At 33.5% G+C, this 27,253-nt stretch overlaps 1 protein-coding gene across 5 annotated transcripts; it reads right to left on the reverse strand.

The window, feature by feature from the left end:
• Positions 1-5,424: 5,424 nt before the first annotated feature.
• On the reverse strand, positions 5,425-18,739 carry LOC120327042 (uncharacterized). 5 transcript variants are annotated; one of them, XM_039393422.2, is made up of 29 exons: positions 18,606-18,739; positions 18,124-18,214; positions 15,315-15,448; positions 14,786-14,876; positions 14,339-14,481; positions 13,987-14,077; positions 13,717-13,859; positions 13,466-13,550; positions 13,229-13,374; positions 11,476-11,586; positions 10,985-11,146; positions 10,733-10,817; positions 10,363-10,430; positions 10,219-10,278; positions 9,994-10,096; positions 9,695-9,829; positions 9,360-9,423; positions 8,758-8,814; positions 8,544-8,633; positions 8,182-8,308; positions 7,965-8,104; positions 7,698-7,882; positions 7,397-7,522; positions 7,171-7,275; positions 6,872-7,087; positions 6,508-6,653; positions 6,027-6,191; positions 5,902-5,955; positions 5,425-5,634 (listed from the first exon to the last, which is right to left on the reverse strand). In XM_039393422.2, the coding sequence occupies exons 1-28, from the start codon at positions 18,670-18,672 to the stop codon at positions 5,903-5,905; spliced, it is 3,189 nt and encodes a 1,062-aa protein (XP_039249356.2). In that variant the 5' UTR covers positions 18,673-18,739; the 3' UTR covers positions 5,425-5,634; position 5,902. The 5 variants fall into 5 exon arrangements, with proteins under 5 accessions (XP_039249356.2, XP_077968321.1, XP_039249357.2 ...); XM_078112195.1 differs by having other exon boundaries at positions 7,965-8,100; positions 8,178-8,308; XM_039393423.2 differs by lacking the exon at positions 13,466-13,550 and having other exon boundaries at positions 13,229-13,423.
• Positions 18,740-27,253: the final 8,514 nt, after the last annotated feature.

Below are 27,253 nucleotides of genomic sequence, written 5' to 3' on the forward strand. Positions count from 1 at the left end.
AAAATGACAGATATTAGCGCCCCCAATAAAAGTACAACAAAAATCATTATATTCCATTTAATTACCCTAATGAGAACAATGCGTCTGTATCTCGTCGATAATTTTTTTGAACTTTGGTGTGACGTTTCTTAGACACACCCGCATACCATTTTCGTATTCGAACTATTCCTGTGTTTTGGAGATGGATTTCATCTTTTTGTTTTTAATTTTACCCAGTATTCACAATTTTTGCATTACTGGGAGTATCCAGTTTTTTCCGATTAATATTATATTTCTCAGGAAACAAGGTAAGCAGCACAGAGAGTAGAATAATTCACAATGCTAAATACTAACAGGACCTTCGCTTGCTCTTATAGCACTTCCAGTTTAGATCGAGATATTCTGCTGGTTCATCGACGCTATACCCAGATTGTTTGACTCGAGGTGAGGTAGTAGTTCTTTCATTGAATTTTTGGAATTTTATCGCGGACAATACACTTCAGCTTACCATATACTTCAGCAAAGCCAAGTTTCAACGAGACTTTATCCTAAGTTCGTTTTATTGAAATTTGGGATTATTCTTTAGTAAAGAATTTTTGATATCGGTTCAATTTTATTTTGAATTGATGTATGTAATGCATTCTGAATTGATATACAGTACAAAAATGCATGTAACAGCATCTAGGCAAATATGAATTCAGACGATCACGTTTGTACACGGATCTATTCACAATTCCTCTATCTACATTCTACATCATTTTAAAATTGACGCACGTCATGATGCTTATTCATGGGATGTAGGGCGACCTCAGAAAAGCTTCACACAGCCACACCCGGGGTCGCGACCTACATTAGGAAAACGCTGTTATAAATTATATTGTGTTTTGAACATTCAAGCTTGTAGTACTTAAATATGAATTATTCTCAGATAAAGTAAATAGTTTATAACTTTATACTGTAATCACTGATCAGATTGTATACGTGGAGCGGTCATCATTAACATAACCATTGATTACATCAAATTTGAAAATGATTATATTTTCAAAAACTAAGAGATTACACAAATCACATTTTAGTGTAAAGATTCTCGAAATTGAAATTGAAAGTTTGCAAGTAGGTAATACCATTCTCATGCTTTGCCATTCGTGATGAATCCGAAGTTCTGAACCTCAATTTTTTTTCAATTCTCATAATTAAAACGAAGGCAATACCAAAAATGATGATTTTTTGGATTTTAGTCAGTTGACAGCTGTTTTCATTTAATTTGAGCCGTTAAGTAGTGGCCGATAATTTTGCACAATATCCAACTTGGTATGACGACCACCACAGAAAAAAAAGTTGGTCAGTTATTATCAGTGATAAACACAGTTTAATAAGGAGCTGTCGATTGAGATGGACTGCTCTCATGGAATTTAGTCTGTAATTAATTAGGAATGTGTTCGTACTTTGGAAGTCATGTTAAAGCTTAATGTGACGAAAACTAGAATTATTTTTTAGCAATTGTCTGTATTTGATCATTTTTAAATTTCTAACTCTAATGGTGGGTTTCAGCATGTTTTTATAGAAATTTTGTCTTACCTGCAATCTTCTATTTCATTACAAAAAGATGCGTCGGGTATACATTGACTTCCGTCATAGCATTCAAATTCATCGTCTTGTCATTGAGCATCTGAAAATCAAACGTTAAAATCAGAAACTACATATAGTGAATGCCAATAACCATGGCAGATTGAAACTCAACTCAACGCATGAACTCAAATGAACAATATTAATATTATTGAATGTTATTTCAGAATGATTTGTTGGAAACAGTCTCGCAAGGTATCCTTCCATGGTTGATAACTTGCATATAAAATACACAAATAGAGTGTTATAGTTATATTGTCTGAATACGGCTGTCACAACCTTTGTAACCATAAAAAGTTGACTTATAACGCGGACTAGCAGTAAAAGGGTAAATTTAAACGGAACATTTCATATATTTTGATTCGTTGAGTTCTAATTCTATTCTAGCATAGTTGGTATAACAAAACCTCAAATACCTACAGATTTCTATTTTCCTATTACACGAATACACGATGAAAATTGCTAGGAATATTTTCAAAAAATGCATTTCGACAAGTAATCTGCGTCTAATTAATCTATGCCTATAATGAATATATCAGGCCACAATTATAACTTGCTGTCTATGATTTTGTTATCTTCAAACTCAACATTCACCACTGAAAAAATCTGAAAGCTATTTTTCCCTATAGATATTTCGTTAAAAAAGCGTGGAGTTCTATTATCGTTAGACAAAGAATTCATGCTGACTGATCATTTTTTGAACCAGGTATTATACTAAAATTATTTCATTTTTCCCTGGAACTTCTATCATGTCCCTAAACGGCGCACATCACTCACTGTCGTGTGCTTCGGGTCTATAGGGCTAAGATATCCGAAATTTGGGTCGGGTCTGACATGTCAATCATTACGTTCGGGTCAGGTCGGGCTTCTCTATCGCTGACTTTTTTTGGAAAATGAATCTATGTTTATAAAAATATATATACTAAAACTATGTGTGAATACTAAACTAAGGAATACTTATTATAAAATATTTTGAATAAAACAGAGAAGAAGCTGTAACGAACCTTTTCCCGACCTTTGACACTCGAAAATATTCTTCCTATACTTTACCATTGCAAAATTTTCGGAGCTTATTTTAAGAGTGGTTTTGCGTAAAATGGAGTATTTGTTTCAAACCATGACTATAATTCATCGCATACAACAATCTATTTTTATAAGTACCGATAAAGAAATCGGTAAATCCAGTTAATTAGTCGGGCCTGCGAATCCAGTTTATTAGTCGGACCTGCAAATCCAGTTAATTAGTCGGGCCTGCGAATCCAGTTAATTAGTCGGGCCTGCAAATCCAGTTATTTAGTCGGGCCTGTAAATCCAGTTAATTAGTCGGGCCTGCAAATCCAGTTATTTGGTCGGGCTCGGGGCGGGCCTGCGAATCCCGTTTATTAGTCGGACCCGGGTCGGGCTGGAATTTTTGGGGCCCGATCTTACCTCTAATCGGGTCACACAATCTCCGTCCGACTTCTATGAATACATGTACGCTGCCTTGTTGGTAATTGATAATAATTGTAGAAATGGGTGTAATACTCTCACGTTTTATTTATTCATTTAACGACATTCAGAGGTACTCCTGCATTATGCGAACCAAGATAGAGGACACCGGAACGTTGTATGTGTACCAGATTAGGGTTAGGCCACAATTTTAGGGACGAATACTACAGGGGTCACTTGGCTAGTCCCCGAACTCGTAATAGAACTAAACTAAGAAAAATTGGAATACAATTATGGCCTAACCCTAACCTAGTACTCATACTACGTTCGGTGTCCGCCATTTTGATTCGTATGCCACAGGAGTACCCATTCAAATGCAGCTGCGTTGGCAATCTTTAACCACTTGTGTGCAGTTGACAATCGATGGAAGAGTGAATGACCGGGACGAAAGCATCGTCCATAAAGTGCAGGTTAATATCATACATTATTAAACTCAGTTCAAGAAATACTGCAAAATAATTCTGTTCGTTTCTTGGTAGTTGCTAAACTACTTCACATACACAACAATTCAGTATTTTAAAAATTATAATCCGTTCAAAAGTATGTATGTAAAGTATGTAAAGTATAAATGATTCAGTTTGCTTATGTTTATTTATTTTGTATAATTTTATATCACGATTTCCTGAACGAATTTTCCCTATTAAAAGTAAGTATCACTGCATATATTTTAATATGCACTCAAACACTGTTAAAATATTGAACCATGTGTGAACACTGTGACCTCAATAATTCATGCTTACACAGAAATTGAAAGGAAGCATATTCGAAAAACAATACGACCAATAGTTATAATACTCGGTCGGTTGAAAAAGATTCTAAGAACTAGACAGCACGCTGAAAACAATAAAACTTGTAGCGTTCAAACATATAATCCATCGTATATTTCAATAAGTATAAATGATGTAAAACACCAATGTACAACAGTTCCGAAAAAATCTTCAACAAACACGGACCTATTCGGAACGCCAACTTCAAACTGATAAAAATGAGCGACAACAACGGGTCAACGCAATTTGTTATGCTCTCGCGTCTTATACTCATAGAACATTTCACCCTCGTGGTATTATTGACTTTTGCTATCGTGTTGAAATATATAGTTACACAAATGCATGGTAAAAGAATCCGCTCCACTATTGATATATATTAAATATATATATATAACATATTGGGTTTTGCATAAACAAGCAAGGCTCAAAATCTCCTTATTAGGAAATAGAAATGCCAATATTTCTCTTATATTTCAATATTATTGATGATCATGGATGATTATCTCAAACAAATATATATTAGGCCGGCCGCACACAGCATCAATATTTTTCTGCAAAAAATATTTTATACACAATATTTCTCACGCAAATATTTCTTCGCTAGCGCACACCGACTGTTCTCGTTTGTTCAATAATTATCTGCGCGCCACTTCGTTATGTCAGGCAAAATTCATGTCTTGCATTTACAAGGTACAGACAGGCGACTCTACTTATATGGAAATATGTAAGAAGTGTGGTTCCAAAATGAAACAATGGTACGGTACCGCCACGAGAACTCATGTCACTATATGCAGTCTCGACCTGTTCACAGTACCACACGGAATGCCGGTAACGTGCATACGCAACCATCAATATTGATAAAACTGTTACCCCAGAAATTCAATCAAATCAATTCTATTTATAGAACCACCGTTTTCTATCGATACTAAATTTGCCTTTTTCTCATTGTGCACTCTCTCGAACACGTTACTCCGGATAATAACTTTTCAGTTACGACCATGCATGAAATGACGAATCATGTGCCAACGAGAATTAGGAGAAATTTCAATGGGCGTGGTGTTTCCGTTGGCGTCTCTCTCACTATACCATGGCATTCTGCCAACGCGTTGTAGTAATATGCGCTCCAACTGCTCGTGCTTCTTATTCTGTAATACCAGAACACCGGGACCACAACATACCCCTGATCTACATCTTTAGGCATAATCATTTTCACCCCTGATCTACATCTTTAAGCATAATCATTTTCACCAACAGTTACACTATTATGCATTTGGTATAACTTACATTTCATCAAGTTGTTTGAAGCCTATATCATGGTTACACCGAAAACCAATAATAACATCAAATTAGGTTGTGAGTAGTTATTGTTTTTTCGCGAATTCCTGATATATTTTTGGTTACCTTGATTCAAACACGGAATAGCCTGGATGTCTCCGATACGGATGCCAGTTGTTTCACTTGTAGTCCCAACTGTGCCATACTTATCCCACTCCACCCACTACTGGATTTCGATGGATTTTTTGTTACACAGCTATTAATAAACTGAATAAAGAACTTGCCCGTGTGCGACAGGAGAGATGATTTATTTAAAGAACGATGTCAACTATTATAATGAATATAACAAGGTTTTTAAGAGATTTTATGCAGATATTTGATATATATATATCAATTAGACATTTCGCCAATTTATTATACAACACTAGTAACGCATCATCTTTCATATCCGTCAAAGATTATTTGTCAGCAGTGGTATTGTGGTGTGTAGTTCTTGTATCTATTAAAATATAAAAGATGAAATGTTATAATACTAATGTAATTTTCATATGAATGACTTGAAAAGCGAAAGAGATAGAAGTTGAGTGTTTCTAAACATATATCAAAGTGTAAGTATGTTGCAAAGTGTATAACGTTAATGGACATCGTCAAAATTTGAATATATATATTTCATTTATTAAATAATCTGAATCTTTAAGCACTTGGAAACAATTGTTAAAATCTGGTAATTTAACCAAAAATTGAATTTAAAATAAATATACGTTACCTTATCTTGTCGTGTTCCGTTCAGACAGCCTCAGTTCTTGTGTAGCGATAGTACCTATTTATGCAAAACATAAATCTAATCGTTATCAGGTATCCTATTATTAATTATTTATCATTTGTACACACCTTCTGAAACACTTTTAGTTCTGAAATTGAAAAACCGACGTGCTGGCTTCAATCGTCTTGAAATCCAGTCGGGTACACCCGAGTACAGGAAAGGATTCAAAGCACTGTTTATTGGTATTAGTATTGTCCCAACTGGCACGTATACTTCTGTTGGAATGTGGATTCCTGTATGTGCAATTCAGTGATGCTATTAACGTAGGCACGCATTTTCAAGTTTAAAAAAAGCATATACGGAACGATATATAATAGATTTTGATTTAGAGTTACAGTCTGAAAAGATATCACGTTGTCTTCATCATTTTTTCGAGCGAGCTGGTATTTCCAGCATTTTACCATATATGGGTTATTCAATTGGTTCTAGTGGGTATTGGATATTATATGTTTTTACATATTTCAGATAGCTTACAAAACATGAAATACTATCAGGTATACAAAATCATTTTACATGGACTAATACAAAACTCAAAATACTATCCAGTACCAAATAGCTGAAGAAGAGCCATCAAACAAACAGGCATCCAGCATAGAAAATCAGTAACAACAATTCGAGTGACTTTTTTTTGCATTGAAGCCGCTCTCGTCGACGACGCGGTTGAGGATGCAAGAGCATTCGATCTTGTCGCTTTCCTGAAGTAAATTATAGGTGTAAAATATTAGAGCAGTCTGGTCTACGAATTTTATGGCTAAAAGGAAACAAGGTGCCGTTATGTGCTACTGAGAAGCTAAGGTGGAAAGCGGAGAATGGATGATATTAACATAATAAATTCTAACTTATATATTAAAATCATGAAAAACTGCCAGCTGAATGAAAACATTTAGTAACTAGTAACAATGTTTATACTTACACATATATAATGAGATATCCAACAAATATGTATATAAAAGCTAAGAAGTTGACCAATATGAAGAGAAGCGAATAACCCCAAGCGGCGTCATTGGAAGGGTCTGGAAATAATCTTGGCAGACAAACACCGTGAGAAGAATAAAATCCAAATCGACGGTCAGGCTTGTACGTTGGATTAAGTTTTGAGATCAAATTTTCTAATAACGTCCAACCATATCTGTTGATAACATTTTGTTAATTATTAAAAATGTTTCATATTTTACATAAGTTTGAATTGACTAAACATTATTGTGAACTTACAAATCATATGTAACAGAAGAATCATTTAACATTATCAACAATCTTTTAGTTAACTTAGGAACATCTTCACGGCGAATTGTTGTTGCCAACGTATTTTGAGAATACCTGATAAAAGAAATATTACATTAAATTTATATTTTTGAATAGTAAATTATGAATATATATAAGTTTCTACATATTTATATTCTAAGTCCAAGTATTCATATTCGAAATCTAAGAATCTCACCAGATGGTCTCTGTAAAGTAATCACGTGCTGATATAGCTGTCGGAGCAGTCGCTAGAATAATCGATGAAATCCAAGCAATTGCCATCCACATGCAAATGAATCGAACGCGCGATTTTGCCATAGGGCTGAAATATACATAAATATAAGAATAATATAAGATACATAAAAATGAAAGAAGTTGATGAATTTGTTAGTCAAAGGAAAAGACTTATTGTTGATAATACATAAATAATTTTTTTTAGTAAAATTATAGCGTTGTATTCCGAATATATATGATAAATATATAGTACGTATATTTACTTTAATACGGCTTTCATTCTGAATGCTGTGATGATACAAAGAGCAAACACGGATTGTTCTGAACCAATCAATAACAGAATTCCTAGAGCAGAACATTGCGCCGAACTTCTCCAACGTTGATCTTCAAGACAATACCTGTTTCGGCTCAGTCGAATGTTTTGTATGGAAATTGCAGTAGTGTAAATCTAAAAAATGTTATTATATTATTATATGCTACACTGTAATTTATTATTATAACTCAAACTTACGGAAAATGAATAAACTTACCCCAACAAGTAAATCCGCAATTGCCAAGTTCCAAACCAAAACATTTTGATTGATTTCCATTCTCGACGATTTTTTGAATTTTAAGAGATTTTTCGTCGATAAAACTATTACTAGGAGATTACCAACCACAGCACAACTACCTGGATAGCGTATTGTTACCATGTTAAAATGGAGAAGCGTGTGCGCAAATGAAAATGAAAAAAAAAAAAAAACTTACTTATCAGCCACAAAAATGGAATGAGAGGTTTAGAACTTATCATGGCATCGTCATTTGAAAAAACTCCAACTGTACAGTTTTGACATTCGTCAACACCTGATGCGCAATCTTCATTCCCGTCGCATACCTAAAGACACACAACAACACATCATATTCAAATTTTATAAGCTATTGTACAAACTTGTAGTGAAGTTTCATTACACTTTAAATACACTGGAAATTGCTGAAGCTTGCAAAGACGATTTCATTCATGCCGTTTGGCTATATACGCAAAAACGTAACAGCGGTGGGAAACATTTTAAATACCACTTCTCGAGTGTTATGAATTCAAGAGATTTTTATGCAAAGATTATGTACCATACCTTTTGTCTTTTATCCAAGTACTTGGTTGTACCGTTATCATTGCAATAAAAGTGAGTGAAATCGCATGCTTCAGTTGCGTTATCGGAACTCTAAATGAGAAACAATGTATTTTGGGGATTTACATAAAATTTATTTGATACAGCTCAAGAAAAATCCTTGCTTGAGAAATGTTTAAAATTCCAATTTAGTAAAGGATTTGAGTGATTGTTATACCTCGCATACATAAGTGTTATTTCCACAAAATAACTCATCGCTTTGGTTATCACAGTCCTGAAATTATAAAAATATATGATTCAATAAATTGCATATTTCTTCGGAAATAAATCAATAAGTAACATGTGGCGAGATGCGATCACGAATGTAACAATTGGCTTCATATCTATAAACTCATATCAAAAGCGACATAACTGAGAGTCCACAACCAACCCATTACAGTACATCCAATGCTGTGTACATCGAGAACGCGCGACCTGAAGCACATATTCTATAGTTAAATTTATTAAAACTTTGGTATTTAAAATCTAAAAAGCAATCTATCATTTTGAAATATTTGCGTTGCCGTAATTCTTTTTGGTACTCCCGCAGTATGTAAACCTGGTTAGGGTGAGGCCATAATATTATTCCGATTTCCCTTATTTTAGTTCTATTACGAATTCGGGGACTGTCTGTGATAGTCAAGTGAATATGCCCCATGCCCTTACACAACTTGATGTAAAGTAGGCGAAAAAATAAGCTGTATATATATAAATATGTCTCTATATACTGCTGGATATTCACCTTTACGGAACTTCACAATTTATCAATTCTGTTCTTACCGTTATTAGGTCGCATTTCTTTTCCAATGGAATATGCATCGTCGAATTGTTTTCGCAGTAAAATCTGTAATAAATTGGTTTTATGATACTGTATAAATTTTTGAATATTGAAGTTCCTTGGATATATATCTTAAAACAGCTGTGTCATACATTGTAATAAAATACTTTCGTAATTTTATTTATACAAAATATGAGAAAACAGCAGCACTAGTAACGGCAACTATACATTGTAACTGTGAACAGCCATGTATTTTTTGGGCAATTTCCTTTAGCAGAGCAGATTTGGATTGGAAGCAATCATTTCTGACTAGAATCAAATTCATTTTTGGGCTCACTTGTGCCTGTGGCAAAACATTTCATCCTCTGCTCCGGAGCAGTCTTCAACGCCATTGCATATATCAGGTGCATATAATACATTTTCCTCAAACCATTCCCCACAGCTGAAAGTTTGTCGGAAAAGAAACAAATTCCTGTAACGTTAAAAATAGTTAGGTAGATAGGCAAAATGTACTTATTTTCAAGTTGTATGGGCACTATAAATAAGAAAACAGACCATTTCCCCAAAATTGCTTATTTAGGAGGTTGTGGAAACCTCATATAGCAAAACAAAACCTAAGAACAAAATAACAAATACCTAACGTAGCTACAAAACCCTGGTGGGTTGTCACAGAATTCACTGCATTCATCATCAAATTTTTTACAGCTTATTCGTCCGTCGCATTTCATTGCACGCTTTTCTGTAGTACAAGAAATTTTATTATATAATCTTCGATACTTTAATACTATTTCTATAGCCTTTTTAAAATTTTGTTCAATTATAACACAGATATTTATTTAACCGACATTTCTAAACACTCACCCGAATACTCGCAAGTATAATCACATCTTGGGACCCCGTATTCTACTAATCGCTCATCATCTGTAACAAATTAATTACATGAAATAGTGAAATATATTAGTGAATGGGGAACAGTAAACCTAAATAAATGTTTCATAAGTTTACCTGTGCATTCAACTGTAGTGGACAATTTCGTACAAAATTGTTCATCTCTTCCAGTCTTTTCATCAAATCTTGAAAGATAAAAATGTTAAATATTCATGAAATGTGTCGTAAATAGGTTGATCAAGGAGGTCACACATTTGATAGATTACTTTGATCAACACTAAATTTATTGACGGCTGGTGAAATGTGTTAGCCCGCCAAAAATAAATAGGCAAATGCGTTGCATATTGATTTTCTCACACAATTTCGACTATATTAATTATAAATGGAATGAATTTTGCATATTACCATTTGAAAGTTACGTAAAATTATGGTTTGAGACGCTACGTATTACGCTGTATTTTCACAAAACACAATATTTTTGCAATACCTGCCATCACAAACAAATTCTTTGGCCGCGCAGACGTTGTTATCAGCGAGCGAACTGCAGTTGGCCAGTTTTGTAGATGAGACATCTAAACATCGTTTTATATATTCATCATCAAGAAATTTCAAATATATCTTCATAGCATATATTTAAGCAAAATATTACATAAAAAAAATGCTTTCAAACATTGATATCTTCGAAAATAAAAAAGAGAGTAGGAAATATACACGTATAATTTTTAGTCTAATAAAATACCATATATATCTTGACATAGAGAAGCTAAGTCAGAGGGTTGTCGTCGCAAGCAGAGACATTCGTCAGACAAATCATCACATTGTACAATATTGTCACAAACTTGTGTAGATGAAATCACACGAGATTCATCCAAGCATCGAAAACATTTTCCATCAGATTTAACTAAATACAAGGTAGTGTAAGGCAGCTAAGCATTTCATGTCTTATATCTGAAGATTGTAAGTTCTTAGTTACATTGCCGAACATTTAAGTTTGGCATTGAAAAATGTTCGAACGTAATGATTTTGAGGTTCAATAAAAATGTATTGTCCAGCTTGTCTCCCACCAAAGTAGTATATCTAAACTAATTCAAAACACGTGAAACAAATGAGAATCGAAATTTTAGATATGTCGGAGATTTTTCATATTTTTCGGAAAATGGATTATACCAGATTTTGTCATAAAAATCCGGTGTTGTCTCGTATATAGTTTATGAAACACCAAACACTTACTTGCGTCGGATCTTGTATTATTCTCACATAGGCATTCATCAATTTCTAGAGGGCAATCAACTTTTCCGTCACAAAATATCGGTGAATTTTGACAGTCACATTCATCTGCACCTGATGCAGTAAGCAATATGATAAATAAGACATGGCTTGTATTAATTAAGTACTTTAATACAAATGAGTAGTTCTTGACGTAATACACTGTCACCTATAATATATCAAGTTTGTTCAGGCTGCTACAAAAAGGCCTTTTAAAAAGTGGACCATCGTTGTCACGAGTAAAATTTGAAAATATTACGAAATCAAAAACTAGAAAAATAATTTTTTTTTTTTGTAAAAATGATAAAAAGATTGAAAAATGAAAATGATTGTAAATATAAAAATGAATAAAAAAAATTAACAATGGGCCGTCTGCGTTTTTATTTTAAATTTTTTTTTGCTTCCGCTTTGGACAGTAACAAGTTAACCGATAATAATCTTGAATATATTGACATCAAAGTTAAAAATAAATTTCAACGTCATAAAATATTGGAAATTCTAGATCATTCTAGTATGATACTTCGACACCAGCCGTATGCAAAGTGAATAATTCCCATGTGATTATTAGCAATATGACGAATTACCCTGTTTTACATGGATCTCTGAAATGAGAAGGGTCTCGAATAATCGAGCAAAGAGCAAATCCCACTCCGAAAAACGAACATCGTAAGATAATAAAGAATAATAATATATTACAATAAACTTACGTCAAATAAACCAACTCACAATTCTATGTTAATATTATTCACAGTTGAAATTCTAGCATATATTGAACAATTGTTTTTCGAGATCGCATTTGAAATAAAATTTTCATATCACTCGTTAAAATCGTAATTTCTTTTGTAATCGTAATTTCTTTATTATCGTTGTCATTCATAAAACTACGCGCACAAACGGCGTTGCCAAAGTTTTTAGGTCGAGTTACTACCGTAGCCTACGTCAGTTTTATTGTTTTGAATATTTTATCATATGTTGTTATTTCTATGCAGACCAAGTACCGGTACCGTACTCACACAGTAGGAGTAGGGTACCACGGTTGTGCGGTGGGGTAAGTCTGGTAACCAGTATCGGTATTCTTATGAGCATAATTACCTCGGTATCGGTACGGTAGGTAGAGTCCTAAGCGCATAGGACAATCCGACGGTGTGGCTATTGAAATTAAGGCCAAATTACAGTCTGTAGTGTTAATACCCTACGCCAGTACGTGACGTACCGAACCGAAGTGTTGCTCGTGCGTCCTCATCAGAGAAGCAGCATTCTCTTTTTTAATTACGTTCTACACGTAAAATCTTTCCCAAATTATCGTATTCCATTCTATACTCCCTTATCACCAATACTTGTCATATGCAGATTTTATACATCGTTTATAAATGAAATTTATTGCGCTCGAATAAATTAGTAGTAAGTTAAAAACGCGGGAAACACCGGTTGTGCGCGTAGGTTTGTTCATGACAACAGACGAATCATTATTGCCAACCTTTTTTTCTTTTTAATCGCGTTTTTTGTTTTAACTTTTTTCTTTTTCTATCATTTTATTTTTTTTTTTACAAATTTTGTTTTATTTTTCTAGTTTTTATTTATTTTTCTAATTTTTAGCGTGACAACGATGGGTCACAACAGTTGTGGTATTTTTATAATTAAGATTCTTAAGTATGAGCACATTTCATAATTTGAATACCATTGTATTGTTATCAATATTTGCTATTCTGAAACTCACGATTGGGGCACTCAAATGTACCATCACAGAGATATTTTGCTGGTAAGAGGCAGTACTTGTCATTTTGCTCTGCGTGCGGTAGACAGCCTAAACCGTCCTTCAAAGTGTGCTGAGTTGCATTGTAAATTATTTCATCTTCTCCATTCCTTATAAATAGTATAGCAAGAATTGTATAATATAGTGAATGGTGTTCCACTGGGAAATTATGAATAATATTAAATTTATAAAATATCCAACCTGCAGTCTACATAACCGTTGCAAAAATCAGATCTGCCTATGCATTTTGAACCATCTTCACACTTATATTCGTCACACTGATCGTCTTTGAAAAATAGGCATGGGAGTGTTAAGAATTAAAGCAATTTTGATATTCCATAAGCGAATAATCCTGTTTTCATATTTCAACTTTTTCTACCAAAAATATTTACATCCAAAAATCATCGAATAATCATTGCAAAGACATTAGAAAAATCAAGATTCCTATTTACCTTTTCTACAAAGATCGTCTCTCAAATGAAGACGACTTGCTGGGAGCAGACAAATATCAAGAAGGTCATAAAAGTTTCGACACATAATTCCGTCTTCCACAGTATGTAGGGATTCATTATACGCTGTCTCATCACTCCCATCCCTAAAGATGACAGTAGAATATAGAATAGAAAGCAAGAAACAGCAGGTACCTAATTTGCGTGTGTACCATAAATATGTGTCGTTCACTTTCACAAAATTATCAATATAACATGACTGACAGCACTTACAGACATCCAGGTTTTTTGTCACAGAAATCAATTGCGCGAATACATGCTGAGTCGTCCAGACATCGAAATTCGTCTTCCTCACATTTATCATCTTGTTAAAAAACGTAAAATTTTATAAAGTTATTCAAATAATATATTTTAATTTTGAATATTTTTTATTAATAATGTACATGTCAACAAATTAAAAAATCAACACTGACGCTGTGAATAAACATATTGCTCTGTTTATAGTATGCAAAATTAAATATTGGTTATATTTATATATATATATATTATATTATCAATAGTACTTGTTTTCTATTCATATGAGGTTATTAATATATAATCTATGATGTAACTGTTACTACCATACCGTTTCTGCATATATTTATTGCCATATGTTGTTGTTTCTTGGGAAGAAGACACACGTTTATCATGAAAAAATTGTGTCGACAAGCAACCCCATCTTCAGAGTTGTGAAAGGTTTCATTAAACAGAAGTTCATCGCTTCCATCTCTAGAAAAATGGACAAATTCAGTACTACATTCGAAGTTTTTTTTACACAAACCTTGAACATGACGGGACATTCTTTGCACAAATAAGCTGGACTCCACTGGTAAAGCCACGATTTTATAAAGTATTTTAGCAATGCTTAAATTAATTTACCTATTAAACTAAGTATTAAACTATTGCTTGCTAACATGGTAGACATGGTTACTTTAAATTCAATTTAAAATATTTCTTTTTTTAAACATCAACAACTTCAGTCTCATATCAATAAACATAATTATCATCATATCTTATTGAATATTTTACATACTTGCAGTCTATCTTCCCGTCGCAAAATTTATCTGAGTCTAAACATGCAGATCGATCCACACACTTGAATTTGTAATGAGGACAAACGGCATCTACAAATGAAATGCAGTCGACAAATGATACTAGAATTTATTATGCAGATCGAGTGATGAAATCCATTCCAGGCAATTAATTATCAATTAATGCAATTGGTATTTAAATTTGAATAATTTCTAGTGGATTGAAAATACAATTTGAAATATCTGCAATGATTTCTTCGGTATCAAAATTATATCTGGTTACCAACTAAGCGCACCTAACCACCATTTTGTTCCAGAGCACAGAATCCATTCCGGTTCAATCCATTCCGATTTCGGAATTTAGAAAATGATACTTTGCCTCCCTTTTCGGTTTCTTATTTTTTTCAATTTGTCGTGTAGTTTCAATTGACTATCCCAGTCGCATTAAGGATTAGTGCTGGCTCTGAATGCAGTAGTCATAAAGTCATAATCTACTGCTTTCATTACTCTGGAGATCTATGATCAAAATACCTTCATTGCACAAAACATCTTTTTTATGGGTTTGATTCAGTGGTAGAACACAGGCGCCAGCTTTATATTCCCATGTTCTGCATAGTTCGTCATAGTCATGCTCGAACGTGTACTCCAATTCGTCGCTTCCGTCTCTGCACAATTGAACGTATTCACGAATTAAGTTATGATGAGTGAATGGTAGTATTGGATTCATTAAAGATTTATATGAACACGGCGGTGTGGCCCATCGTGCTAAGTGTTAGGAATACGCTCGCCACCGCACCTCTGATTACTCATGCGGGGGATAGTTATGTGCGATGGTTGCTGGTAGGCGTGGGGTGGTTCACCAAAACAAATATTTAACTAATCCGATACCAGACATGGCATGGTTCGCCATATGGTTAAGCTGACTTATCGGCTTTCCTTCTCCCTCGGGATAAATATGTAAATCCCTATCATCTTTATAATCACCTTATAATAAGAAATCTATTTTGTGCTAGTCTGTCCTTGAACAACAAGATTTCGAAACTTTACCATGATAGTTATTTTAATCATGTACTGCAGACCAACTGGAATTTTTATCAAGAATTTTGCACACAACTTCGAACTCTTCTGTTATATTTCTTCGATTCTTCATAACAATCAATGATTACAGTATATGGTGAATTCACAACAGCATATGTATTCAATATTTCATGAACTTTATAGATTTGTGACATATGCAAATAACGCTTGGGTTGATATATTTAATGCAGAATCGAAAATTTACTACCCTGATGGGTTTAAAAAGATTATTTATTTATAAATTTGCTCAAAGCCATTCGTTTGAATATCGCCCTTCATCATCAATTGTATTTGTCAGACACACTAATATTGATACGGTGGTATGAACAGCTCGTAAAATCGTGTCTCATTAATGTAATAATGATATAATAAAAGTGATTAATCACAAGACAGACGCGCACGTTAGTAATTTGATACCTTGATGAGAATTTTCTAATAATATTTTATCCTTAAAAACCCTAACCTATAAAACACTGATTGATATGCAATTCTTAAAAAAAAAATGATATTTTATAAAACACAACGTTGGTTACTAGACTTTTTTTCGTGAACCAAATTTTCGTAAAATCCAAAATGTCAGATATTTGCGACCGCAAGAAAAGTACAACAAAATCAGTATATTCCATTGTATTGAATTATCTTAGTGAAAACAATGCTTCTGTATCTCGTCGATAATTTTTGGAACTTTGGGGTGACGTTGTACGCGCATGTCATCTTCAATATTCGAATGATTTTCGTGTATTGTAGATGAATATGCGGTTCGACTTTTCGCATTTATTTTTTCCTGGCATTCTCATATTTTATTACTGGAAATATCCCATTTTTCAAATATATGTGTTTTCCTTTGTTTTGCTATTTCCTAAGAAACAATGTAAAATGCTTAAAGAGTAGAATTATTCACAACAGTAAATACTGTTCGGACCTTCGTTTCCGCTGATAGTACTTCCAGTTTAGATCGAGATATTCTACCGGTTTATCGACGCTACCCAGATGGTTCGACTCGAGGTGACGTAGTACTTTTTTCATTGAATTTTTGGAAATAATTTTCTCACGGACAGTACACTTCAGCTTATCATATATATACTTCAGAAAAGCTAAGCTTCATCAAAAGTTTTTTTTTTTTTTGGAAACTCGCGATGTGATTTTTAGTGAAGAATTTATGATATCGTTTCAATTTAATTTTGAATTAATGTGTGTAATGTATTCTGAATAAATATGCAATAATGAATGTAACCGCATCTGGTCAAACATATAGTCTCACGAGCACGATTGTATACAATTCCCGTATCTATAGACAGGCCCATGAATATCATATGATCAAACGAAGCCACTTTTTACACCACAATATCTCGAAAATGGCTTTTCTGACAGGTAAAAAAGGAATAAAATCGTTAAGCTAATTACGGCAGTGGTATGTTTTAACGACCAGTAAGTACATGGGAAGGCTGACTCTGGTACACAACGGACAGTCGAAATCATCGACGATTGTAATACCATCAATCAATCGCATTTACCACTACCCGACCAGCATAGTTGGGTAGTTGGTAGACCAGTCGAGTGCTTGTGCAGGCGATGTTGTGCGACCCCGGAAAGCTTCGTGCAGCTGCACTCGGGTTAGGGAATCACTGTTCCAAAATATATTTTGTTTTAAACATTCGAGCTTGAAGTACTTTAATATGCAATATTCTCAGATAAAATAAATAGTTGGAATTGCAATCACTATTTAGACTGCCTTATTATGGACGTGGAGCGGTCATCATTGACATAATCATTGATTACATCAAATTTTGAAAATGAATATATTTTCAAAAATTAGGATTCTTGACTGAAGATTTTTTTAAATTCTCATAATTAAAACAAAGGCAATACCAAAAATGAAAATATGAAATTTTAGATTTTAGTTAGTTTAACAGTTGACTTCATTTACTTTGGACCACTACGTAGTGGCGCTAATTTTGCACAATATCCGTCTTGGTATGACGGCAAGGAACAAAAAAATAATGACGTCAGTTGGTCAGTTAACGACAGTGATAAACCCATTTGCTCGCGTGGAAATAAATTTAACACCGACCTATTGATTCAGATGGACTGCTCTTACGGAATTTAGTCTGCAATTAATTATGAATGTGTTTGTACTTTAGATGGAAACTCATGTTAAATTTTAATGTAACGAAAATAACAATTATTTTCGGACAGTTTTCTGTATTTGATCATTTTTAAATTTCTAAACACTAATGGTGGGTTCCAGAAATTCTTGTCTTACTTGCAATCTTCTATTTCATTACAATAAGATGCGTCGGGTATACATTGACTTCCTTCATAGCATTCAAATTCATCGTCTTGACATTGAGCATCTGAAAATCAGACGTTAAAACAAGAAATTACATATAGCAAACGCCAATAACCATGGCAGATTAAAAAATTTCAACGTACAAACTCAAATAAAAAATATTACTCAATGTGACTTCAGAATGATTTGTTGGAGACAGTCTCCCAATTTTTTATTCTATGGTTGGAAACCGACATATTGAATACATAAATAAAGTGTTATGCTGTTATTGCATGAATACGCCTTTTACAACTTTTGTCAACAAGTTGAAAAGTTGATATCAGTTTATATCGCGAACTAGCAGTAAAAGTGTATTTGAAACGGAATTTTTTGCATTTTGTATATTTTTATTCCTATACCGGTAGTTCTAATTCTAGATCTACCATAGTTAGTATAATTAAACTTCAAATACTTACAGACTTTTATTTTCTTATCACAAGAAAAAACGATGAGAATTGCTAGCAATATCTTCGAAAAGTGCATTTTGACAAGTAATTTCACGTACTCTAATAAAACTATCTATAATATTTTTATCGCAGTTGAAAATATAAATCCTAAAAAAGTGACGAAAAAAGTTATTCGAATTGAATTTGTATATGCACAGTCGATTCTCATTCCCATAAAAACATCATGGAGTGAGAATCACCACGAGAAACTATTACTTCACAAATAATATTATTAAAAAAATTCAGTTGTGATCCATTTCATTCAGACTATGCCAGTAACTAGAGCTAATAAAAACACAAACATATGCATTTATAATAATTTGCATGAAATAAATAATTCAGTCCAAAATTAGTTAAACTTTATTTTACATTTTTTTATCAGACTTGTTGTCTATGATCTTGTTATCTCAATACTCAGCATGGACTACTGACCAAAATATGAAAGAGATTTTCTCCATAGATATTTCTTTACTAATTTCGCATATAAAAAAGGGTAGAGTCAGTGGTCCTTTCATTATCGTTAGACAAAGAATTCATTCTGCGCTAATCGTTTTCTGAAACCGGTAATATACTGAAATAATTTCATTCATTTCTGAAACTTTTTTCATGCCCTAAACTGCACCCATCACTGTCGTGTGCATCAGGTCACACAATCTCCGACTTCTGTAAATACATAAACGCTGTCTTGTTGTTAATCGATTATAAAATCGGAAATGGGTGTATTACTCTCACGTCTCCTTTATTCGTTTAACGGCATTTAAATGCTGCTGCGTTGTCAAACTTTAAACCGCTCGTGTGCAGATGACAATCGATGAGTGAATGACCGGGACGAAAGCATCGTCCATAAAGTGCAGGTTAATATCATACATTATTCAACTCAGTCCAGGCAAAACTGCAAGCAATCCGTTTAAAAATATGTAAAATATAAATGATTGAGTTCGCGTATTTTTGTTTATTTATTTCGTATAATTTTGTATTACGCTTTCCTCAATGAATTTTCATCTATAAATAAACAAATATTTTCGGCTAATAAATAGTTTCTTTTCCACTTAATAGCCCTAATCATAGTAAGAAGCACAACATATATATATTGTTATGCACGCAAACATTGTTAAAATATTGAAGCATATGTGTGAACACTGTGACCCCAATTATTCATGCTTACACAGAAATTGGAAGGAAGCATATTCAGGAAACAAGACGACCAATAGTTATAATACTCGGTCGGTTGAAAAAAGATTCTAATAACTGGACAGCACGCTGGAAATATTAAAACTTGTTTGTGTTCGAATGATGAAAAATACCAATGTAAAACAGTCCCGAAAACCTCTTCAACAAACACTGACTTAACTGATGAAAATGAACGACGAACAACAGGTTGTGCTTCGCCAGTGGTTATGCTCTCGCGCCTCATACTCATGGTTTTATTGACTTTTGCCATATCGTGTAAAATACACGGTCGCACAAATACATATAAAAAAAGAATCCGCTCAACTAGTAATATATATCGGGATTTGCATAATCAAGCAACGATTAAAACCTTCAATGTCATAATTAGGAAATATATATATCAATATTGATTTACTCTCACTTTGAACAAAATTGATTTAAAAAAAAATTCTATTGGATATTTGGGTGTTTTTTAATCTAATCGATTTTGAAAATTTAATGCAGATTCTGTAACAAATTTTCAACTTTGTATTGATTGTGACGGGAATATTGTAAATTCGAAGCGTTCAACATTACTTCCGGAAAATATTTATATGTATATGCGATGAAAATCAGATTTATTGAGTGGCATTCAGCCTAATTACTTATTGATTTTAATCGGTAAGTATGTTGATAGCTATTTATCATTTTGTTTGTCTGTCTGTCTGTTAGACGCATGCGATATCTAACGAAAGCGAGATTGAATCCGCTCCAGATTGCATGTGCATTCATCATATGTCGGACCAGAAGTCTATTGATTTTGGATAAATTATGTCGTATAATTAGCGAGTTATTAATTAATTAGTGATGGGACACAAGGTGTCCCTATGGAGTAAGAGCGCTGTTTTGGGGTATCCCTTAACTTTCGATCGATAAGTCTTCGGTCTCTGACCGATATTCTCGTTTATTGATTCTGAGCTTTGTACAAAAATATGTTTTTCACCATAAAACAGCAGCCATGCATATATGTACGCAAATTAGTTTTCACTGGGTGATTGCATTTCGAAAGTATGAGTAGTACGTGGTAGCATGTTGAGTGTAATACACAAATACGTGAAAGATACATTTTGACCGAAATTAACTGAAATATACTGTATAATTTACGTGGAATTGAACTAATTTACTTAGTGTTTTTTGTTATATATAATACGGGAAAAAAGTGATGAAGGAAGTTAATATGTTTTGTTCGCCTCCTTGGATATCCTTGCAAATTTTCCAATACGATCGCATACGCTGGATTCTATGTATTATGTACTAATGAGACTTTCTGCTCTTCAACCTTTTACTTCGTGGTACAAGTTGTCCAACTTTATGTTGGTTTTGTACCTCTCAAATGATGATAGTACAGGGAGTCCTCGGGTTACGACGGTCGCGACTTACGCTGTTTCGAGGTTACGAACGCGCACTCAATAACGTTGTTTCGATGTTACGAACGCACACCATGAAAAATATAGAAGATGATATATACTGTACTCAGTGTTCTGTACAGTATTTGCTTCATTTGCAGTATTTGTACGATTTATTACAGTACCATATTTAAAAATACAGAACGATATGTATAGAGCAGGGGTCACCAAACTTTTTTGACCGCGGGCCGGGTATGACTCAAATTGTGTTGAAACGGGCCGGATGAATATTTTTGTCAATGCAATACAATAAATTCACAAATGTTGGGAATATCGCAGAATATAGATCGAGAACATCCTAGGAAAAAACATTAACAAGATTTCTATATCTAGACAACTATCCTGAGTTTAGCTGTTATCAAAACGTTGATGTCATGAATTAGAAATGTTACAAAATCCGCGGCAAAAAATGTACGCATCACGTCTGCTAAGTACCGTTACGCCGTGTTGAAATACCGCTCATAAAAACGACTGCCTGCTGTAGCTTGGAATTCTATGAAATTTTGACATAATTTAGATAAAATAAACAACTATTATCTGGTATTTGAATTTTTTCATTAGCGCATAAATTTCCCAACATTCGACGCTTTTAAAAATTACGCCCCAGTTATACGTAGTGCAAATTATTGATATTGTCTATGGACACCAATAAAATTTATATGGACGTGTGTATTTCTTGTCTAACTTGATACTTACCAATTTTTATGAAGTTCGTACAATTAGAACATCGTTAATTATTACCCACAATGAACCACTGTCAAACTATCATGCACAACTCCAGCGTTTATTTGCGACGATCTTTCGGCGGTGTCAATGACCGTTGCCAGAATAAAATCCTGAAATTATCTCAATATACCATAGATGTGACGCACATCGAAAGATTAGTGATTGATATGTGTTATTTTTCCATATTTAGTACAGTTCTTATCAAAAAAGTAACACAATCATTATGGGAAAAATTGGCTGTCGGGCGGTACTAAAATTCCGATATCTCCGTTATTTCTTGACCGTTTATTCCAAACTTGGTATTGTTTTCTATTTTTACTCAGATCTTTCCACTGGAGCAGTTTTTATTTAAATCGGATGAACCTCAATTTTTTTGTAACATACCTACATGAATATCCGCATTAAAGCAGTACAAAAGTTAGTGTGGCTTTTGAAATTGGAGCAGTACGCGTGGGATTACAGTACTGTTAGCACAAAATGCACATTCGACGTTTATTTTAGCACGAAAAACAAACAGTTTCGTCGAAAGCAAGCGCCACGAGTGTACAAGTGTATCGCAGAAAACGTTACGTACTGGTAGCATTCAAAGTCGCAAAAACGAAGTTTTGTTTACAACCACGACTGAAAATCTGTCAGGGTGACAAAAGTGTCTGAGCGGATGCGGAAAGGCCTATTATTACGTCACTTTTCTGCATCTTGCCGATTGGCCAATGTTACGAAATAAAAAAGGACGACGATGTTCGTGAAAATCTTCCTTGGAAAAAAATTTAGCCATTTTTGCGTGTTATTGCGGACCGGATAAAATGACGCCGCGGGCCGGATAAAATGACGTCGCGGGCCGGATCCGGCCCGCGGGCCGTAGTTTGGTGACCCCTGGTATAGAGTAATTTATTTACTGTACAGTATAATGTTCTGACTTACACTGAAATTCGGGCTACACCGCGTCTCAGGAACGGAACAACGTCGTAAGTCGAGGACTCCCTGTAGTCTTATAGTGACATTTTAACATTAGAGGGGCGTTAAATTTTTCTATACATCTCTCAACATTAAGAATGAATATCAATGAGTGAGTATCGTTTGTTTGAATGTTAAAACGCGTTCAAATGTTGTAGGTTATTTATTTTTCCGAATGAATTGGAATTTGTATATATTATTATTACGTCACAAATACCTGTACTTGCGCATTATGACGGAACGAACTCACGAACCGCACGCTGTGTGTCAAATGAGGACCAACGCACATGCAATATTCGCTCAACAACGAGTGGGTCTATGAATTGTGGTTAATCAATTAGGCAATGTATATATATACTAAGGCCAATCGCTGGCACGTTATGATTTCAACTGACACAAACCATGGCTGTATTATATTTGCCATTTGTATACGCTGTATCTAACATAGTATACACTTGATTGTACAGTACACCCAGTTCAATATTAGTAGTTGTATCATCAAGCTCCAATATATTTGCAATGATTATAACGTTAATCATTGAAATCCCCACTTGGTCTTAGAATGCAGAAACAGCATGTATATGCTATTTTTGAACGCCATAAAAGTATATTATTTAACGTGTATGTTCAAACATGGAATCGTCAATGAAAAAGCTATTTAATTATTTGGAAATGTTCAAATATAGTTTTTATGGTATACTTGTAATATTATAAATTTCTTCCGAATATATTTTCATTTGTTTAATACAATCCATTGTCGTTCAACAAACAATATGAGAATTATCATCTGAACAGGAGGTGTAGCTGTTTCTAGATAACGGTACCATATATCGTCAGCCTTGATACAAATTGAATAATAATGAAAATTGTGGACACCAAAGAAAAGCAACAGCGATTGTTATAGGAGGGATAAACTAAATAGCAATTATTATACTCATTAGTCAGAATGCCAGCATGGTGATATAGTAGTGTATGGCTAAATATCCATGAAATTCATCACATTTACTCTGAGGGCGCTTTCCCTGTTTATAAACCTGTTGCCGATTGTACTACTTCTACTTACGAGGCAATAGGACTTACTACAGTAGTACTAAGTTGTAATATACAATGCTGCTTCTTTCTATTAACTGACGTAAAGAGACTTTTGCGACTGTTAGTTCATTCGGTATTATATTTTAAATAACTATATATATATAGTGTGAAAACGGAAGAAAGACAAAATTTATGGCTATTTCATTTCAGTAATAACTGCCATTAACATTAATCTTTCACAATAAAGTGTGTGTGCGATTAATTATGATTGACAAAAAGTTATTGTTTATGCTTATGGTAGTAATAGTTTGTATGCCAAAACAAGGATTTGCGGGTGAGTTTTTTTCTTCAATACACTATCCTCAGTTAAGAATTTCACTCACTAAATTTTGTCATTGACAACGATTTTATGTGCAGTTTTAAAATGTGAATAGAGATTTTACTTCTTTAAACTTTTATTTGGATACAGGGGGGACATTGTGTCGTTTTTTGGTAATTGTTGTAGTTGCAAAAAAATGCTTCTCTGTACAGAAATCAATCGATTTCATATTATCAGATCCGATGCGCCATCTATGTTGTCTCTCTATTCAAGCATTGCTGACTTGTTTTCGTTACATTGTCCTATTAATATTGCAAGTTATTTACAAAACCAATCTCGTTACTGGTCTAAGTATATTTATTATTTAATTATGAATATATATTTATAATTAATTTCAGTTATATATCCTGAAAACTCTCATGGCAATTTTCTAATTGGACATATGAAGACAAAAAATTGTGTTGAATTGTAATTAGGATTATATTATTGTGAGAGTAGTTTAGAAACAATTTCCACAATAGAAACGATTTTAATAGCTAATAATATTATTTTTAGGTCTAACAGCTGATTATTCTCAAGTTACTAAATATGGTATGCTATAAGTTTATTTATAATTGAAAACCGATTGAACATAATTGAATTCAATGTTGCGTTGTTGTCAGAGTGGCACGATTTTGTTTCACAATCAATTTATTGGATTTTTTCCAAAACGTAAATACGGAAGTTGGCATCAGAAAATGAGCACATTTACCGTTATAATTATATTTATGAAGATGATATGATAGAATGTTCACAATTATTCCCTGACCTTTTTTTATGTAAGAGTAATATATATTATAGATAGACCACCATATTGGAAATTTAAAAGCTTTATCAACAAACTGTTTGATGATGGGGTATCGTCTTGAAACTTCATGCAGAAGGCACACCTAAATCATTCAAACCCTATTTAGCCTCACGCAAATCGACAATTGATAGGCAACCACGAATTAATAGGCAAAAACACTCGATATCCAGTAGGTACTGATTCGTGACTAGTCGCTTCAGACTTGATATTCGAGTGACTTTTCTTTTTTAAGTCAACTCTTCAAATCCTCATTGGGCAAATATTATCAAGAAACAAATTCACTGTAGGCCTAATATTGGCTTATACAATTTTAACTCGTATGCTCACAAAGTTATGTGATAAGCTACTTATAAAAGATTGCAAATTAAAAATAAAAGCATTTAGATATTAAAAAAAACTTCATATACATATTTGGGTGCTCCCGTAGTACGTGCACCAAGATAGCGGACACCGGAACGTAGTATGTGTACCAGGTTATGGTTAGGCCATAAATTTCTTCCAAATTTCCTTATTTTAGTTCTACTACGAGTTTGAGGAGTAGCCGCATGATTCCCGTAGTATTTGTACCCGAAATTATCGCCTAACCCTAACCTGGTACAAATGCTACGTTCCGGTGCCCGCCATCTTGGTGCACATACCACGGTAGTACCCAGATTTGTGCTTAGAATGGAATAAAAGAGCTTGACTTTACTTGCATATTATAAAATTTGTTTCATGACAAGAATCAATATGATTGAATAACTCTAATTTTGTTTCATCATCAAATTATTATTTTTTCGACAATTCACATACGAATACATTATCTGCATCTGCATCTTTTTAGAGTTTGATTGTGCTGGACGCGACATTACAATATTTCATCGTAGTCCATATTCTTGTCACGAATACTACTGGTGAGCTTAAATCACATTTATATCATTCCCAAACTAATAACTTTTAATAATACTTGTTTTACATCATTTAACAGGTGTGTCGATAACTACCAACTAGCTTATAAGGTTACTTGTAAAACTTCGAACATAATTTTTGATGAAGATAATCAGACGTGTAATTTTCTTTACAATGTTGATCCCCCCTGTGGCACGAAGGTAAAAAAAAATTGAATTGAATTTTGTATTAGTTCGTTTTCTTTATCCAACTCTGTATTTTAGGAATAACCTTTCCAACGAATATTGAGATATTGGTTTGTTGATGGATCTGCACAAATAGTCAAAAATGTCTCACTGGGAATTGGGTTGCACGTAAGCAATACAGAATACACGCCTCTAGGTTAAAATAAAATGGATACGATTGTTGAGTTGCCAATTCAGTATAAAACAAACTTCGAAGGTGAATTAAAAATGTATTACCATTTGCCCATTTTTTATTATTGTTTTGTTTCAGGGCACGACCACGACTGAAATGCTGTGACTCCATATGGGAGTCATATTGCGGCGAAATGTTGGGAAAATTAGGATCTTGAAAAGAATCTTACCCAGTGGCGTATCTACGTAAAATTGCGCCCATGACAAAGTTTTAAAATGCGCCCCCTTGATCGTTGGATGACAATTTTTACGACTGTTTTTGAATTGAGATTCTTCTCAGGTATTATTTGAGTGAAAATACGAGTTTCAATTAATTCTACCTAGAAATTATTTTATTGAAACATTTCACGATTAAAACTTTTACCCTATTTGTGCTACTGTTCAAGGCAGATACGTCACTGATCTAACCATCTAAATTTTAACAGACATTTAAAACCTGTCTCATATATTTAACAATATGCTTATTGTGTTTACACTTATGCTGATATATATGACGAGTATCCATTAGATAGTGTAAACAATGGTTTTCTTTAACTACACCATGAAAGTATTTAATATTGATTACCTTTCATTATTATTTTTTACCTTGATAATTCAATATCTTTTTTTCAACATATTTTTTATTCAGTTCATTTTTATATATAAGTTCTCTTTTTAAACCTAATTTCATTATCCTTAAAAATTAGACGTCTCGCTTATAGTTAGTTTTCTAGAGTACTTTACAATGGCAATGATTTGTAGATTTATTCAACACATGACTTATTTTGGGACTACATGGATAAAATTGAATGTATTTCAATAATCTCAGGTGAAAATTACTG

The sequence above is a fragment of the Styela clava genome, chromosome 4, assembly GCF_964204865.1.
Source record: "Styela clava chromosome 4, kaStyClav1.hap1.2, whole genome shotgun sequence".
NCBI lineage: Eukaryota > Metazoa > Chordata > Ascidiacea > Stolidobranchia > Styelidae > Styela > Styela clava.